The sequence below is a fragment of the Balaenoptera borealis genome (genome assembly GCF_965194805.1).
Source record: "Balaenoptera borealis genome assembly, chromosome: 8".
Classification (NCBI taxonomy): Eukaryota; Metazoa; Chordata; class Mammalia; order Artiodactyla; family Balaenopteridae; genus Balaenoptera; species Balaenoptera borealis.
In genome coordinates this window covers 113,719,184-113,735,201 of record NC_138865.1, presented here as the reverse complement: position 1 = coordinate 113,735,201, position 16,018 = coordinate 113,719,184, and the positions used below count along the sequence as shown (strand labels likewise).

At 56.7% G+C, this 16,018-nt stretch overlaps 2 protein-coding genes across 4 annotated transcripts in view; one reads left to right on the top strand and one right to left on the bottom strand.

Annotated features, from left to right (window-relative positions):
• Nucleotides 1-16,018, bottom strand: part of LMX1B (LIM homeobox transcription factor 1 beta) — an 84,048-nt gene that overhangs the window by 67,536 nt on the left and 494 nt on the right. For both annotated transcript variants that reach the window (XM_082403329.1, XM_082403330.1), the window contains exon 2: nucleotides 15,186-15,372. In XM_082403329.1, coding sequence (XP_082259455.1) covers nucleotides 15,186-15,372 — 187 coding nt within the window. The remainder of the gene's footprint in view (nucleotides 1-15,185; nucleotides 15,373-16,018) is intronic.
• LOC309633920 (uncharacterized protein) overlaps nucleotides 15,592-16,018 on the top strand; it is a 33,367-nt gene continuing 32,940 nt past the window's right edge. Inside the window, exon 1 of one of the 2 annotated variants that reach the window (XR_014247774.1) lies at nucleotides 15,592-15,700. Coding sequence is in view for 1 of the 2 variants with exons in the window: in XM_082403311.1 (XP_082259437.1) it covers nucleotides 15,651-15,700 (50 nt within the window). In the remaining variant the exon portion in view is untranslated. The remainder of the gene's footprint in view (nucleotides 15,701-16,018) is intronic. The other variant, XM_082403311.1, reaches the window with a different exon arrangement.

The following is a 16,018-nucleotide window of genomic DNA, read 5'->3' as shown; positions in this document are numbered from 1 at the left end:
GATGGCACCTCAATGACTGGCTTGAACTCTTGCCACGTGGGACGGCTGGACCAGTGGGCGGCCTGCTCCATCCTCCTCCAGGGGTCTGTGCTGCTCACTTATCAGGCTGACATCCCACAGGGAGGCTGCCGCCCTGCCCGCCCCTCCGGCTCCAGGCCTGCCGACTGGAACCAGACCTGGAGGGGTGGGCGGGCAGGGACAAGTGGGAGGGGGCCGGGCCCTCACCGCAGGCCCCTTTGCAGTTCAAAGTGACAGGCTCAGGCGGCTGTCCCCTTCAAAGGGCAGACAGAGCCTGCCCAGAGCTGCTGTACCGGCAGCCCAAGCCCAGAAGGCAGGACGGGAGTAAAGGCAGCCCTGGGAGAGCTGGCAGGGATCCCATCCATGGGCTGGTCCTGCTCCCCTGTCTCCTTGCCTAGAGCAGGAGGGCACACCCTGGCCGGCTATATCTTGCAGTGTGACACTGGGAAAAGCACCTTCCCTCTGGGAACCGCCCTGCTGTGACTGTGTATTTGCAAAGCACTCAGAAGGCACTCGGGGACGGTCATGCGTGACGCTGACGATGAAGGTGGTGAGTCAGAGTCTCTCTGAGAAACCCTGCCTCAAAGCCGGGACACCAGAGTGTGATTCTCACCAGCTGCTCGCTAGCTGTGTGACCCAGGGCAAGTCACTTAAGTTCTCTGTGCCCTGGTTTCCCCATCTGCAAGGGGAGGCTAGGATGGGATGATGCCATGCCCTCGCAGCATGAGGCAGGTCACAGACATGCTTCTCCCGTCACGGCCAAAATATGCCCCACCTACTGCCAGGACAGTTGTTCAGCCCAAGTGAGACCCACCAAGAAGGTTGGTCCCAGTGCTCCCCCCAGCCCGGGCCCCTCAAGGCTGAGGAGCAGTCAAGTCTTGGCACCTACAGATGCTGGCTATGTGCTGGTGCAGCTCCCCACTGGCTATGTGACCCTGGGTATGTGGTTTCACCTCTCTGAGCCCCAGTTCTGTCACCTGGAAATCTGGGTAAACAATAGAGCTTTTAAGAATTCTCACTAAGATCTGGGGTGCCGAGGGCTTAGCCCTGAGCCTAGACTTAACATGTGCCCAGGATAGACGGTAGCTCTTATTGCTACCTGAAGCTGCGTGACCTTGGGGAAAATTGTTGCACCTCTCAGGTCAAGGTTGCGAAATGGGAAATGATGATAAGAACACCTGCCACAGGGCAGTGAGAAGATTCAGTGAGCTGATCCCCCTGAAACCTTTACCACTGGCAGCATGCTATGAACACTGGCCTTTAATTATGAAGCATCCATTCAACAAGTAACATTCAGCCCGGTGCCAGGCCACCACCAGGGCACAGCATGCAGCAAGGGGCCAGAATCTGCCTCCCAAAGGATTGCTGAAAGTTTTCTCCTGACAGAATGCCTGGGCTCCAACCCCAGTTCCACTTGCTAGCTGTGTGACGTTGGGCAAGTTACTCAACTCCTCGGTGCCTCTTGCCTTATCTGAAAATGAAAATAATAACAGCACCCCTGTCATATCTCTGGAAAGAATGTGAGGGGTTTAGAACAGCGCCTGACGAACCACGACCCCTCAACAAGCATCAGCTGTGATTATTACTGTTGCTGCTGCTATTGTCTGGGCTGGGCCTGCCCATCAGCAAGCCCCCTGCAGCCAGGCCCCCTTCTGCAGCTCACGAACTTGGGAAGTGTTAGCTCCTGAGAGGAGCTCCGAGTACCCTGCAGAACAGATGCTTCTGTGGGCTTCCTCCCTGGTCTGTTTCCCCAGCAGCTGGAACACTTAGGAAAAAAAAGCTCCCAGCCTGCTGGGCTTGTCAAAGCAGGGCCAGATTTACTAGAACCAGGCTTGGACGGTAATTTTGCGGTCATAACAACTATTTTCTTTACATGCTGCTATAGAAAGGGGAACCCCCGGCTTTAAAAAAAAACAAACAAAAAAACCTAATTGAAGACACCATCGAGCGTAAATATGCTGGAGTTTTTAATAAAAACATGATGGAAGAAAACATTCAAAGCTCAATAATCAGAAGCAATTTGCGTTGTGAGGGGAGATGTGTCATTCCCCCCCCCTTGGCTGTGCTCAGCGCGGGACTGGCTCTGGGGCTGGCAACTTTAGACCAATGGCAAAAATAATGAACAGCAGTGAGGCTCGGAGATAGCCTGAAAAATATCCTGGAAAAGAAAAACATATGCCAAAGAGTGTGGTGCAAAAGTCATATTTCATGCCTGACTTTAGAGAATGTTAATAAGGATTAGAACCATACTCCAACAGAACAACTATCAGTCAAGGCGGGTAATTAATTTTGCTTCAGATCTCTGCTTGGGAAAATGAAAGCGGTAAGTGTTACTTCACAGCATAGAGATCCCACCGCACTAGAACAACTCAAAGAACTTCCAAAGCTGTGTCCTGATCCCAGCTAAAAGAAAGCTGGCTGTCACTGGCAGTCTCTCCTGATCTGTTGCGGTGTCGATTTGGGGATCTTCTCCGAATTGTAACAATATCAAACTCTTTTTTAATTTCAGGATTGGTTAATAAATATGATTAAGATAACACGTCCCAAACCACATGTCCTCTGCTCGGCCTCCAACATGTGGAGGACAGATGTGTCTTCCGTGCACAGATGACCCAGTCGGCTGCTCCCCCAAGGCAGGGACCCTGGGAGACGGAGCCCTGAGAGGTCCTGGCAGCCCAGTGGCCCTCTGTGGCCCTGGCCAGGCTGCTGGCCTCCCTGTGACCTGCTGTAGAGAGGAAGGGCCAAGCCCAGGGGGTCTGGGAGTCTGACACTAAGAGGATGGAGAGGTGGTGGGATGTGGCGCTGAGCTCACCTGGCTCTTGTTCCTCAGTGTCCGAATTGAGAAGATAAAATTCCCAAACCCACATGCTATACAGAAAGCTCGCAGAATCGTTTCATCATGGAGGCCTGTTAGCCCCGCTCAAGAACCAGAATCATAGGACCTTCCCCTCTCAGTGACCTCAGCCCAGGGGGACAGACTAGGTCACTGATAAAGTCAGAGTCTGGAAGAGGGTCCTAGAAAGAATTGTGGAGTTGCCACATAGACTCCTAACCTGGCAGAGGGCAGATTGAGGTTCCTGCTTCTGTTCTGCTACAACTAAGATTTTGGGCAAGTCCTGGCTACACCTGGGCCTCACTTTTCCCATTTCTACAAGGATCTTGAAGAGGCCTTCAGCTGGGACATTCTAAACCAGCCCAAGGTCCTGGTGGTGGGTGTGGCCCTGGTCCTCTGAGGTCCCTGGAGGACAAGGAGAAAGCCAGGTCCTGGAGCCCAGGGCAGGGAAGACGGGGCATGCTGCTGTCCACAGCAGGACTCCAGCTCTGGGGGTGGGAGGCAGCAGGCTCAGAGCCAAGGCTGGTGTGGGTAAGCTCCTCTCCCACCCCAACTAAACAGGGCCCTGCCCCCAGAGCAAAGCTTTGGGCCAAGGTAGGAGTGAGCCCCTGTCTTAGCTTTCCCTTGGAGCTAGGAGGGAGGAAGGCGTTAGCCCAGGCCAGGCAGAAGGGCTAAAGGTGCAGAGAGAGGAAGGGCATTCTACCTTAGTGGTAGAATGAATGAATGAGTGAATGAATGTCAGAGAGAGGAGACAGCTTCCCAAACCCATCACAGCAGGCAGGCAGAGGAGAGGGTACCTCCCGGAGAGGAAAAAGGCTACTAATGGTCCCTTGGGGAGCCCCAGCTGCTGCAGGGCAGGGGTGGGGTAAATTCTGGCCTCCTGGCAGAGGCGGGAGGGTCTCCTTTCAAGATCACTCCGTTCTCAGAGGCTACTTAGGAGGTCAGGCTCCACCTGAGCTGGATGGGGTCAGGACTGCCTGGTGGAAGAACTCTGTCACTGGCCGCCTGGCCTTCTTTCAGCTGGGGCCCACTGGCCATTGACTGCTGCGTTTCTGGCCCCCTATTACCGCTCAGGCCTTGGCCTCCCTGTAAGACCCCAGGCCTCTCCCCTGCAGAGGAGCCCAGGCTAGCGGGCAGACGCTGCGAGCCCAAGGCTGGCCTGGCCCGGCTGATATGAACCATCTGCGTTGTCTTAGGCCGCCCCTCTGCCCACTGTCCCTCTGAACTCGGCCGGTTCCCGCGGGCCGTTTGATGCCTCGCAGGGTCACAGACCCCCGCACACAAATCACCGCCGCGGGGCTGGGGGTGGGGCGGAGGCGCTGAAACCTAATCCGCAAAGTTTGCTCTGCTGCCGCCGGCTCGCTCCTTCCCTCCTTCACTCGACCACCAACCCCCCTTTCCAAACAAGGCTTATTTTTCTTGCCAAAAAAACAAAGTTGGTATCAAGTGTTTCGAGGGAGAAAGTCTCTCCCCCGCCTGCCCCCGGCCTGGAAGGAAGGGCCAGAGCTGCTGGCTGAGCCCGGGACTGCGGAGGGGGTTCCGGGAGAGCACGGGCGGGAGGTGAGCTCCGGGTTCCCAGGTCCGTTGGTCCCCTTCCCAGCTCCGGCTGGTCCCCATGCCCTGCTTAAGAGCCTCAGACCCGACTGTTTTTGACCCTGCCCTGTCCCCCTGGTTGTCCCCTGCCCAGATGGGGCTCCCTCCTTGGGGCTCTCTGTCCCAGAGTGGCCAGAGAGGGAAGCATCACTTCCTGCCCCTTCTCCCTTCCCATAAAATAGCCCTTGCCTGTCGCTTTTACGAGGTGACACCCTGCTTTCAGCCCGATCCTCCCCACGCCCGGAGCCTGGGCTCGAGAGGGAGGAGACTGCGTGCAGTCAGGCATCTCCGGAGCGCTCCCAGGGCGCACTGGGGTCCCCGGGAGGCTGCCCCGGAGCATAGCCTAAGAGCTTTAAAAGGAGGCCAAAGAGTCGGGTGCATTAGAGACAAATTCCTACGAAGTCCCCCCTCCAGCTCCGTGGACTCTGGGGCTTTGGGTCTGAGATCCTAGAAGCCGGGCGGGAGGTCGCCGGCCTGGTCCTCTGGAGGGGGTAGCGGAGCCCTGGGGGTGCGCGGGTTTCATTTGCTGGGTGTTGGTTTTGCTTTTGGTTTTTTCAGCCTGTGCAGCGACCCGGAGTCGTGCGCGGCGGCTTCTCGACACCCGCGTCTTCCCACGATGCCCGGAGGCGAGCGCCAGCAGCAAAGGTGCGCGCCTGCGGCGCCCGCTGTGGGGCTGGAGTTCTAGTTGTCGGAGCTGGCAGCCAGGGCTCGGGCAGGGAGGCGACGTCGAGGGCCTGGTTGGTGGACCTGCCTGGATCTGGGCGGCCCGAGAGCCGCAGAAAAGATCTGCACACTGTGGGACAGGGGTGGCGGCGGCGGCGGTGGCGAGAATAGAGGCGCCACTGGCCCAGCAGAGAAGCAGGTTTCTGCAGGGGTTGAACAAAGGAATTTGCCCTCGAAGAAAGGGGCCCAGCGAGCGGCCGGGAATGGTCAACTCGCAGGAGTACCAGCATGGCGACATCAGTCCCAGGGATCCAACGAAATCCGCCCCGCGGAGGACCCCAGCCTGGCATCTCCCTTCGACCTCTCCCTGCTTCTCAATCCTGCTTTAATGGGGATGGTGGGTGTGCACTACCCAGTGCCACTTTTCCTGGGAAAAGGGGTCAGATGGGGCCTGTGCTCTCCGTCAGTGGAGGCAAAAAAATCCCACCAACCTGTATCCTCTGTATCCTGAGTCCTCTGCCCCATTTTCCAGAAGCTGACAATTGAGGCTCCCCCAAAGCAATCCCTTCCCCCACCTTTGGTGCAACGCCTGGCGGGCCCGGGAAACCCTAGGGCGATGGGAAATGAAAGGCACGGGGGGGGGCAGGGTTAGAGCCCCCCTTCTCCCTGCGCCCTCGGAAGGGGTGGAGGGGACACGGTTGTAAGGTGCTCGGCTTCTTTTCTCTGCTTGACATGAATAAGGGGATTAGGACGGCAAGTTTCCGTCGTTCACTCCGTCGGACAAAGGGCCCCGCGGTTTGAGCGGCGCAGCCTCTGATTAAACGACAGAGCCCTGTCACTCAGCACCATCCTAGGTACTTGTGTTCGTGACATAATCTTATTAGAAGATAAAACCAGCGAAATCCTTTTCATAATGAAAAGTTACATTTAATGGCTGCACTCGCCCCCCACTCCCTCCCCGGACCCTGCTCGCCTCCCCCCGTTGCTGTTGGATATGGCTCGCCTGTAATTGGCATTTAAAGCACCAAGTCCGGGAGAAAAACGGGGTTTAGGGTTTTTGTAATCCCCCTAAACTGTCTTTGTTCGAAATCTCCACAGATACAAGTCTGTTAAGAGTAAATATTTGTGGATTGATACAACCCCATTTCCCCCCTGCAAACCGAATCTGAAAAAAAATCCGCCCTCCCGCCGTGGTGCGGCGGGGGCGCCGGAGGGAGGGGGCTGGGTCGGCCCCAGTGTCCGCGCCGGGAACTCGGCTCTCCGGGCGCCTCGCCGCCTCCAGGAGCTGAGGGACTTTGCACATTTCTCAGGCGGGAAAAAGGTCTTAGACTCTTTTTTTCAATTTTCTATTCCCTCGATAAACAAACCTCCCGATCTCGCCGCTTTGGGGCCTGCCCGAGGGGGTCGATCGGAGGGCTTGGGGAGGGGCGAGGGCTTTGCTCAATTCCGAATGAAAATGCGAACTCTCTCCACCAGCCTTGCTCCCTACCAGAGGGTTTAAGTGGCTCGGAGGGAACTCCTGGGCCGCGGGAGGCCCCGCCCTGCAGAGCTCCCCGAGTCCAGCCCAGGAGAACGCCCGCTGCCGCCAAGGGCCCCCGCAACGACAAAGAGCCCGAAGGCTGCCGCGGGGGCCCCGGGCTCCCGGCTCCAGCCCAGCCCGTCCCGGGATCGGATTCCTTCATAAATCAGCGGCTGGGTGAAAGGGCTGCGCTTTAGAAAGGGCAGGACCGTGTGCGCGTATTAGAGCCCGCGGTTCCCAAATCCGGGCTAAACCCCTGGTGACACCGAAATTCATCAACCGCCGCGGGCGCCCGCGGCTCGGCCAAGGAGCCTGTGCACGGCGCTGCCCCACTCGAGGGTAAAGGAGAACGAGGAGCAGGAACCCTCCGAGAGGTGGGCCTGGAGGAGAACGCGGGTGGAGACCGCTGAGAGCCGTCCCGCCCGTGCGCCGGAGAGGGGGCGCTGAAGGAAGCTCCCCGCCCGGAGAAAGGCAGTTATTCTAACCTTTTTCCTTCCCTGGCAAGGACTGGCCTTACTGGGGGCGTTCCGTCGGGAAAAGGGCAGTGACCCACCCACCCCCACCCCGTGCACACACCCACCCACCCACCTTCCAAGCTGGGTGCTCTGGGGAGAATCACGACCATCCAAAGTGGGAATCTGGGGCTTCCGGAAGATCAGGAGTGAGGAGGGTGGCTCCCATCCGCTTTGGGAGTTAGACCCGCAGGGGGGAGAATCTGCTACAGAGTAACTTCGGATCTGAGGGAAGTGACTTAACTCCCTCAGCCTGGGTTTGCTCACCCTTACATGGAGCTAGAGCAAAAAAGGTCAGTGCACGTGCAGGCACTCGAGAGACACCCATTCCTTTCCTTCTAGGTGCACTGCCGTGGCCTGCCCCTCTGGGGTTAGTAAGGCTCTGCTCCTGCCACTGCACATCTACACTGGCCACGCTCAAGAATCTGTTGGGGAAAATTGGGGACTTACGTGCCTCAGGAGTAACGGGGGCCCATCCACAGGCTGCTGACTGCCTGCCTGCCTCCAAGGACCAGCTTCTGACGGCCAGACCTGCCCCATTCCTTTTGCAAGGAAAAAATTCAAAAACACCAGCCCAGACCCGGGTGAGGAGCAAGAGGGTGGGCAAAGCTGCTCCAGGAGGCCTGCTTAGGAGGCTGTACTCTCTGGGCCTCCCACTCAGGGCAGACAATGCATTCCTGCCAGGCAGGGAGCCTCCGGCTTACTTCCCAGGCAGGCAGGAAGGAAACATACATTGACTGAATGCCGAACGTAGCCTGGCATCTTTGGGTTTGTTTCACTTTCCTCTGAGCAACCCCGTGAGATTGGAATTATCACCCCTATTACACAGAGAAAGAAACTGAAGCTTGGGAAGAGGCACCAGCTTTCCTATATGCCCTTGGCCTGTGTCACTGGGAGCCAGAGACATTTTCGATCCAGATCTGTAATTGCAATCTTGCTGTTTCCTTTGAGAAAATGTGCCCCACTCAGAGGGCCCTCCTTTTAGAGGAGGTGACCCCAGAGCACCGTGGTCCTCTCCATCTCCACAGGCTCGGGCAACTCCAGGCCGGGGCGGGTGCCCACACCCAGGCAGCCCAGCAACTATGGCAATTCCGGAGTCACATGACAACAGTCACTGAGTCCCGGAGGAGGGGGGGGGGGAATGGCAGTCACACCCAGCTCATCTGGACAGTGCAGCTCCTCCCCTCTCACCATCGTCGCTGCTGCAGCACCAGCAGAGGCACCTGGGGGTGGGGAGGCACCCCTGGCAGCACAGTGTTCCAGCATGCTCACTCATCTTCCTGCACCTAGCCAGCTGCTCGGTGGTCTCCTGACTCCTGTCGGCCCTGGTGGGCACCCCTGTTGCTCTGGGCAGCCTTCAGGACCCTCCCCGCTGGCAACCACCTCACAGTTCCCAAGGAAACCTCTCACAGCACAGCCGGCTAGGAAACAGCAAACACCTTTGTTTCTTCTGGAACCAGATTCCAGGAACCGGGTTTTTCCCCCCAGTTCACCAAGTGCCAGGCCAGCCAGGTGCTCCGCCATCAGCCGGCGCACTTGGTCCAGGTCTGGGCCTGGCTCCCAATTGTGACAAAGCCCCCTCCCCCCAGACCCCTATACTCCCCCACCTCCCTTCAGGGCTCCAGGGTCCACCAGGCAGGTCCAGCAGCTGCCAGTCAAGAAGCTGAACAGAAATGGATACAACATTGCCCCAGGAATAACAAAGGAAGGGCCCACGCAGAAATTTATTTGTACTGATCAGGCGAGGGCAAGGTAAAGGGCAGCGAGGAAGTGCTGTCAGCCAGGCCTGAAACTCAAGAAAGTTGCCATTCGGAGCACAGTGGCCCCTTATACCCCTCCACTGCCAACACTGCAGTAGTTAAAGCAAACACAGGCCCTTCACTGCCCCGTCAGTTACACCTTCCCCCCAAAATTACACAAACTTTGAAAGATTTTTCTGAGAGAAGATGGATGCTTCAGGCGACTTGAGGTCAAGGCTAGGCTGTTTAAAGTATATTATTAACAAATAAACATTTACTGCACACACAAAAAAAAAGAGAGAGAGAAAAAAAAAGGAGAAAAACTCTATAGGCCACCGGGGAACCAAATCATGTTGCTTTTGGCTTCAAATGACAGGAGACATTTATGACATGAATGGAGAACACCAGCCGGTCGATGAAATGGCAAACGTCTGCCACTTTGCTTCCTCCGCCTTCGTGAATCAACTTTTTCAAATATGGTTTTCAGCCTTGCCTTCCCCTCAATACCACCGCCTCCCCACTTCTGACTGCAGTGGCAATAAATATATATAATTTTGGTTTTGCTCTCTGCTGCCATCAGCACAGAATCTGGGGGTTGGAGAGGGCTGGGTCAGCCAGAGAGCCAAGGGCCTTGGGTCCTCCTGCACCCTCAACTGACTGACAGCTCACAGCAACTCCTTGGATGAGTGGACCATCCCTCTCTTCTTCCCTCCCCTAAAGCTGGGGCCTGACTGTGGTGTCCAACAAATTGGAAGTTATAACTCATGTCATTGAGAGTATCCTCCATCCCTCCGCCTAACTAATGCCAAAGTAGGACCGGGTGGTTGTGAGTGTGTGTGTGTGTTTTCCCTTTTCTGTTTTAAAAACCTCACAGCTGCAGGGTAGAGGAAGTTCCCTGGGGAAGCACTGCCAGCTTTCATGGACCAAAAATACCTCCTTGGGCTGGAGGAGCCTTCTGACTGCCCAGGCTGGTGTCTCTCACCTGAAAAACATACAAATCCTTGGATCTCTCCCTCACACACCCCCTCTTCTGACTCTCCCCTGCAGCCTCGGAGATGTCGGTTGAGCTTTATTTTCTGTCGTTTGAGTCACAAAAACAAATGAGCGTGAACAGTTTTCCAAATATTAAATTATATTATTGTGTGCTTTTCCAAGTTATATGCAGACCAGGGAGAGTCCAATTGTTCCCCAGGGGAAAGATCTTTGCTTTAGTCCAACCTCCACCCCCTAAGGAGAAACAGGCCAGCACACCAGGCCCACCCTGATGCCTGCCCTTCCTGCAAATGCACAGTGGGTATTTGTTTTCACTCATGTAATCAGAAGCTTTTCTGCCTCTCTAGAAGAGGAGGAGAGGATACTGGATCCCATGAAGTGTGAGACATTTACTGAAACCTCCCCACCCCCACCCAGGTACCTTGTGTAATCCTCACAACCACCCTGAGAAATTATATCATCACCCCCACTTTGCTGATGGAGAACATGGGGCTCAGAGATGGGCAGCCACTTGGCTAAGATCACACAGCTACTGCGTGCTGGGGCTGGGAGGTGAACCCAGGTCTGTCTCACACTGTCCCACTCAGGAAAAGGGAATGGTTTTCCCAGGGTATCCCTCATCTTCCATGCACAGAGGCTTATGGCAAGCCTAGCATGCCAGCTGCCCCCCTCTCTGGCATGGAACCCATGGGCAGTTTGGTGTGTGGCCTTGGAGACAAGGCATTCCTTGCCACGCTGATGGTGATAAAGTAACAACAATAATTTCCAGAGTATTAACAACATGCCAGGCAAGATGCCAGGTCCTTTGGGGCATGTTATGTCCAATCCTTACAAGAATACTTTCCCCCGGGTGGCTATGTCCCCCATTTTACAGAAGAGGCTCAGGGAGGTGTCAAGGCTCTGTGGTCCTAAGCCTGGCTCCAATGCACAGACAGGAGGGAGCTGAGGGTCGCCAATCACATACCCCAGAGGAGAGCCTCACAGCCTGCTTCCCCCACTCGAGAAAGACCCAGCAAACAGATTAGGCTATACCAGCCCAGAGCCTAGGGAATACAGGGTGAGCCGGGAGTCAGCTGTGAATAATGCCCCTGTTCAGCAGCGGAGAACTGCAGCCTCAGGAAGGCCTTTGGTTACCCTTCCGCCTACAGCCAAGGTGCTGGGGTTAAATGCAGAGGGGCCCTCCCAGGAGCCAGAGGGTCCCCAGACTTGGGCTGGCAGAGTGAGCCTTTCAGCCCTTAGATCTCCAGGAAGAGCACTACGGAGGCCTTTTAATAAGGGAAAGCTCTGGCTCTTCCTTCCAAGGAAACCCACTTCCAGGACAGGCCCTCTGGCCCAGGCTGTGGGCAGGGGTGTCTGCAGCTCTGAATTGGTCTGATGGGGGCCATGCCAGCTGGGGTACCCACTGGTGGAGGGGATGCTGCTGGTAACTGGCACCCTACAGCAGGGCCTAAGGGAGGTCGCCCAAGCTGGGAGAAGCAGCAGCCAGGAAAGGCTGGGGCCTGACTTTGCTCTACCCGTGCGCCACACCCGCTGCTCCGAGGAGAGGTGAGCCTCCCAGGAAGCCCTTTCCCGGTGTAAACACTTCCCAGGAAAGGAATGTGCTGGGAAGAGCGGGGTTGGGCCACTGGAGCCGCAGCCAGCTGGGGTAAATTTAAAAGAAAAAAAAAAAATCACCCCAGGACTCAGACGGCTTTTTGTGAAACTCAATCAAAGCTTCGCTGCCCCACTCCTGCTGCAGTAGGCGCATCCTACCTGGGCAGGCGAGGCCCAGGGGACCGGCGCGGGCTCGGCGGCGGAGAGGCGAGGCCGCCCGGGAAGGCCCCGTGGCAGAAGGGCGCCGCCAGCCCGGGACGCCGAGGTAGGCGCAGGGCGCACGCAGGCTCCGGCTCGCACACCGACGAGGCTCGGGTCGCCAGATCTGGGAGCTGTCGTACAAGCGATTAGGCTCCATTTTGTGACAGATTTTTGGACTCTCCACCGACCCTCCCCCCTTCCGGAGCCTCCTCCCGGAATTCGCCACCTCCTCGGGATAAAAAGATAGAAACCCTTTCCAGACGAGCGACAGACGGCAAGAAAAGAGAGTTACATAATTCTATTTGGCCAAGCGGCGAAGAAAAAAAAATGAGGAGGGGGATTTATGTTGTCATTTTTTTAAAATGCGTTCTCCGGTGAAGGAAGGAGAGAGGTGTTCGTGATTTTGCGTTTGGAGGCCGCGTTTCCTCCCGGTTTCTAACCGGGTTTTCTGTCCGAGAAGGAGCTCGGGCTGCCGAGGGGCCAGAGGCTCGGGCACGGGAGAACGATACGATGATTTTTTTTTTTCCCCTGAAGGAGCCCCCGAAAAACACGTACTGAGAAAAAGGAGACTTCGAGTTATGCGTGAAAATGCCCAAATGCCGTGGCCTGCGCTCCACTTTGCAGGTCCAGGACGTGCGGGTGGATTTTATCAAATGCTATTAAATGCGCCCGAACGTCAATTAATCACCCCCGTGGTGCGTAAAATAACGCTGTGCCTCTGGGTCTGTGTCCCGGATCTTTAAAACAAATCGAAAGGAGGAAGAGGCGCTTAATAAAAATAGCAATCTCTTTCCAAGGACCGAGCCCAGCAACTCCTATCGAGACGAAGAAACGTTTTTCAAAAGTTATGGCGGGGGTGTGTGTTAATTTCCCAATACCGCTGACGCACAAACTCCACAAAATTGAGAAGGCACGTTTCTGCGCCCACTTGCCTGGATTCTCGTCTGAAAAGCATTTACGCACAGATGCAATAAATATGCATCTGCGATCCTCAAAGAAAAAAATAAATCGTGAAATACATTTTTACTGTGCAAAGAACATCGCTTCCCAGTGAGCCCCCGCCTGCGTTTCTGCGCTGGCTCTCGCAGAGAAAAGCTGATGCGAGATCCGACTGGGTATTTGTCCCCAGAATTGTCCTGATAACAACAATCCCCCTTCAGCCCCCAACTGGCCAGCCTAGTGCAGATACCTAATTGGCATTATTGGGAGAAAGGGTGGGGGTCGAAAGAGGAAGGCACCGTGAGAGGCATGAATAATGCCCGCCTGCTGCCCTCAGGACCTAGACTCAAGCTGGAGATTCGCCCTGAACCAAAATTATCCCGCAAGCACACCCCTACTGCACAGAGGGAGAAAGCTCTTAGGCGCCTTTTTTTCTTTTTTAAACAAACATACTTTCGGCAAAGCAATAGCTGTTTAATGTTTAATTGTTTTGTAAAATGAGGGAGTTGGCCATTCAGCTTTAAGGGATCATCCAGCTCAAAATTTGTGACTTTACAATTCTGCGCTCTGAAGAACCAGGGGGGCATCCTCTCCTTGTTTTAAGGAAAAGCTCTGTAAATGACTGAGGGGTGGGGAGGAGAGACTGAGCAGATATGTACAAGAGGTTGGAAAGAGTCTTTACAAAATGTAAAAAGATTTTTTTTCAAAAAATTGCACAAATGACTCGGAGGCCCATTTCCAGTTTTCTGGGCCTCCGGCCCGCACGTGTTAAGTAATCCAGGCTGAGCTGTGCGGGGAGTGGCACTGCCACAACCGCGCTCGGGGTCAGGCAAACAGAGCAAGGCGAGGGGTGCAGGACAGCAGGATGTGTGTGGACTTGAGGCCGGTGAGCCCTGCTGAGGGGCCAGCCCCAAGCCTCCAATCACATCTACCCCAAACTACTTTCTTCGCTTTATGCTGCTGTACGCCTGCCTGTGGCTGAGCTGACCGGTGGCCTCACTTTCTCCTGGAAGTAGAATCATATCAGTCCGGGGCACAGCACAAACACGATCAATGGCAGTGTGCCTAACCTGGGGTGGTCCAGAGGGGGAGGTCTCTGGGACCACAGAAGAGCTGACTCTGAACAGGGTCCCAATTCCTGCTCTCAGTGCCCCCCAGCTGGCAGGAAGAGCAAGGCAGAAAAAGCAGCTCCTGCTGGGCCCCCAGACCAGGGGAGCATAGTCAGAATAGGTGCTAGCGTAGGGCTCACACAGAGACTTCTGAAGTAGAACCCGATGCCCTCTCAAGGGCTCTGGCCTGCAGTCCCACCTAGTTCCAGGTCTCAGCCAAGCTGCTCCACTTCCCATCAGGGCCTGGATTTAGCGACAGTCCCTGGGCAGAGCAGGTAGGCTGCACTTACTACCAAGCACTGGCAGCCCAGCCTTTTCCCAGAGGCTTGGGCACACACAGCCCCCTCTGAGGCCCAAACCACTCGAGCAGCCTACCCACCCTACAGCCCCATCTGAAACGGTTTTCTGGGCTTCGCTAGAAAGTTCTCACAGGCACCCACTTGTCTCCAAATTGCTGCCCTGGGCATCCCCACACCCCTCTTCCTGGTATTGCTCCTCTCTGCCTCCCTCGTAATCACACTGTCAGGCACAAAACTTCAGAGGGTCAAAAAAACAAAACAAAACAAAACAAAACCTGGATCTACTCTTATCTGCCAGGAGCCCCCTGCCAGACAAACCCAAGTCTCAGCTAAAAGCAAAAGTCAGTAGGTAGGGCTCAGCCCACAGTTTCTGGCCTCAACGCTGAGACTTGGGCTGCGCCAGGGCGGAGCAAGCCATCCCTCCCCAACACATACACATGGCAAGAAAGAAGGGCTACTGGGGAAGGCTGACTTGGTCAGCTCCTCACCCCATGGGGAACCCAGGTTGTGGTTTCCCACCTCTTAAGGTCCTCTTCCTAGACAGCTTCTCCAGCCAACAATAACTATACGAGCAAAATTCCCACATGGAACGGTTTGGGGAGAATGCACACCCTTTTCTCTCCATCAGGGACTGAAAGTGCAGCAGGGAGCCTGGCAGGAAGGGGGCATCCTTGGCTGCTTGGGCACTTCAGCACCCCGCCATTCCACCTCTTTGCTTCAAGAATCCCAAACCAACACAAACCCTGCCTTTGGGCTGGGGAAGCACACCGCCAGTGCCCGGCTCCCTAAAGCACTGCTTTCGTTTGAAAATCAATTCTCGGTCCCCAATGCAGGCCTCAGTGAAGCCAGCCCCTGTCCCACGACCGCAGCATCGTACCCCCCAGTCGGCCCAGGGCCTTGTCCCGCACCCCGACTGAGCGGCCCAGCACAGGTTTCCCGGACAAAGGATGGCAATAGGGGCTGCCGGAGGGTCCCGGCCACCCCACCAGTGTTGGCCGGGCTGGGACGGCTCTGCCCTGCCGGGAGACGCGCAACCCGCGGAGTTCTCGGAGCTGACGGGCCCAGCGGCGCGCAGGGCCGGCGGCAGGGCGGACGCGGGCCCGACCTGGCAGGGGGGCGGCCGGGCTGGAGTGCCGTGAGGCTGCGGGAAAGGAGGAGGACGAGAGGCGCTTACTGTTGGTAGTCTTGTTTGCAGTACAGTTTCCGATCCCGGAAGTAGCAGCTGGTGGTGAGGGCTTGCTGACACGCCGCGCACTGCAAACACTCCTCGTGCCAGGACGACTCGTTGACTCGCATCAGGAAGCGGTCGGAGATGGGCCGCTGGCAGCCCTCGCAGACGGCGGGATGCGGGCAGTCGGAGCCTGCAGCGCACAGGACGAGAGCCGGGCCGTCAGCGCCGACCAGCCCGGCCCAGCGTCCCGATCGCGCGGTGCCCGCAGCTCCGGCCCCAAAGGCGAAGGCAGCCCGGGACCGCCGTCCGCCGCCTGCGCTTCCCCAGCCGCCGCGCCAGGGGCCGGGCAGCCTCAGCTAGTTCGTCCCAGTCGGCGGACTCCGCCGCGGAGAGGCCGCGGGCCTGGAGCCTCAGCTCGGCGCTGCGCGCTCCTCTTCTCCGGAGATCCGGCGCTTGGTGATAATACATATGAGAACGAGCACGGCGCGGGGCAGCCGGCTGGGACCGAGACAGGAGAGGTGAGGCTTAGGCGCCCGCTGGCTGACACGCCCCACGGTGGCGTTCGTTGTCTTCTCTCCCTCATCTCCCCAAAATCTGTGGTTTAGGTGACCCAGGGAACATTTCCCTCTTAGAGATTCCCTCTCCCCAAGTGACCTGGCACCACTCTCAAGCTTGCCAAGGTGACATCTTGAGTCCTCCATCACCCCTGCCACCCGCCTCCTACCTCTCGCCCGGAGTGGCAGCTCTAGAACTGAGGCCCGGTGAGGATGGGGGGTGGCGGCTGGAGCTGTCCTGTCCTCGCTCCTCCTAGGTGGTGTCCCTGCATACCTCTGTCC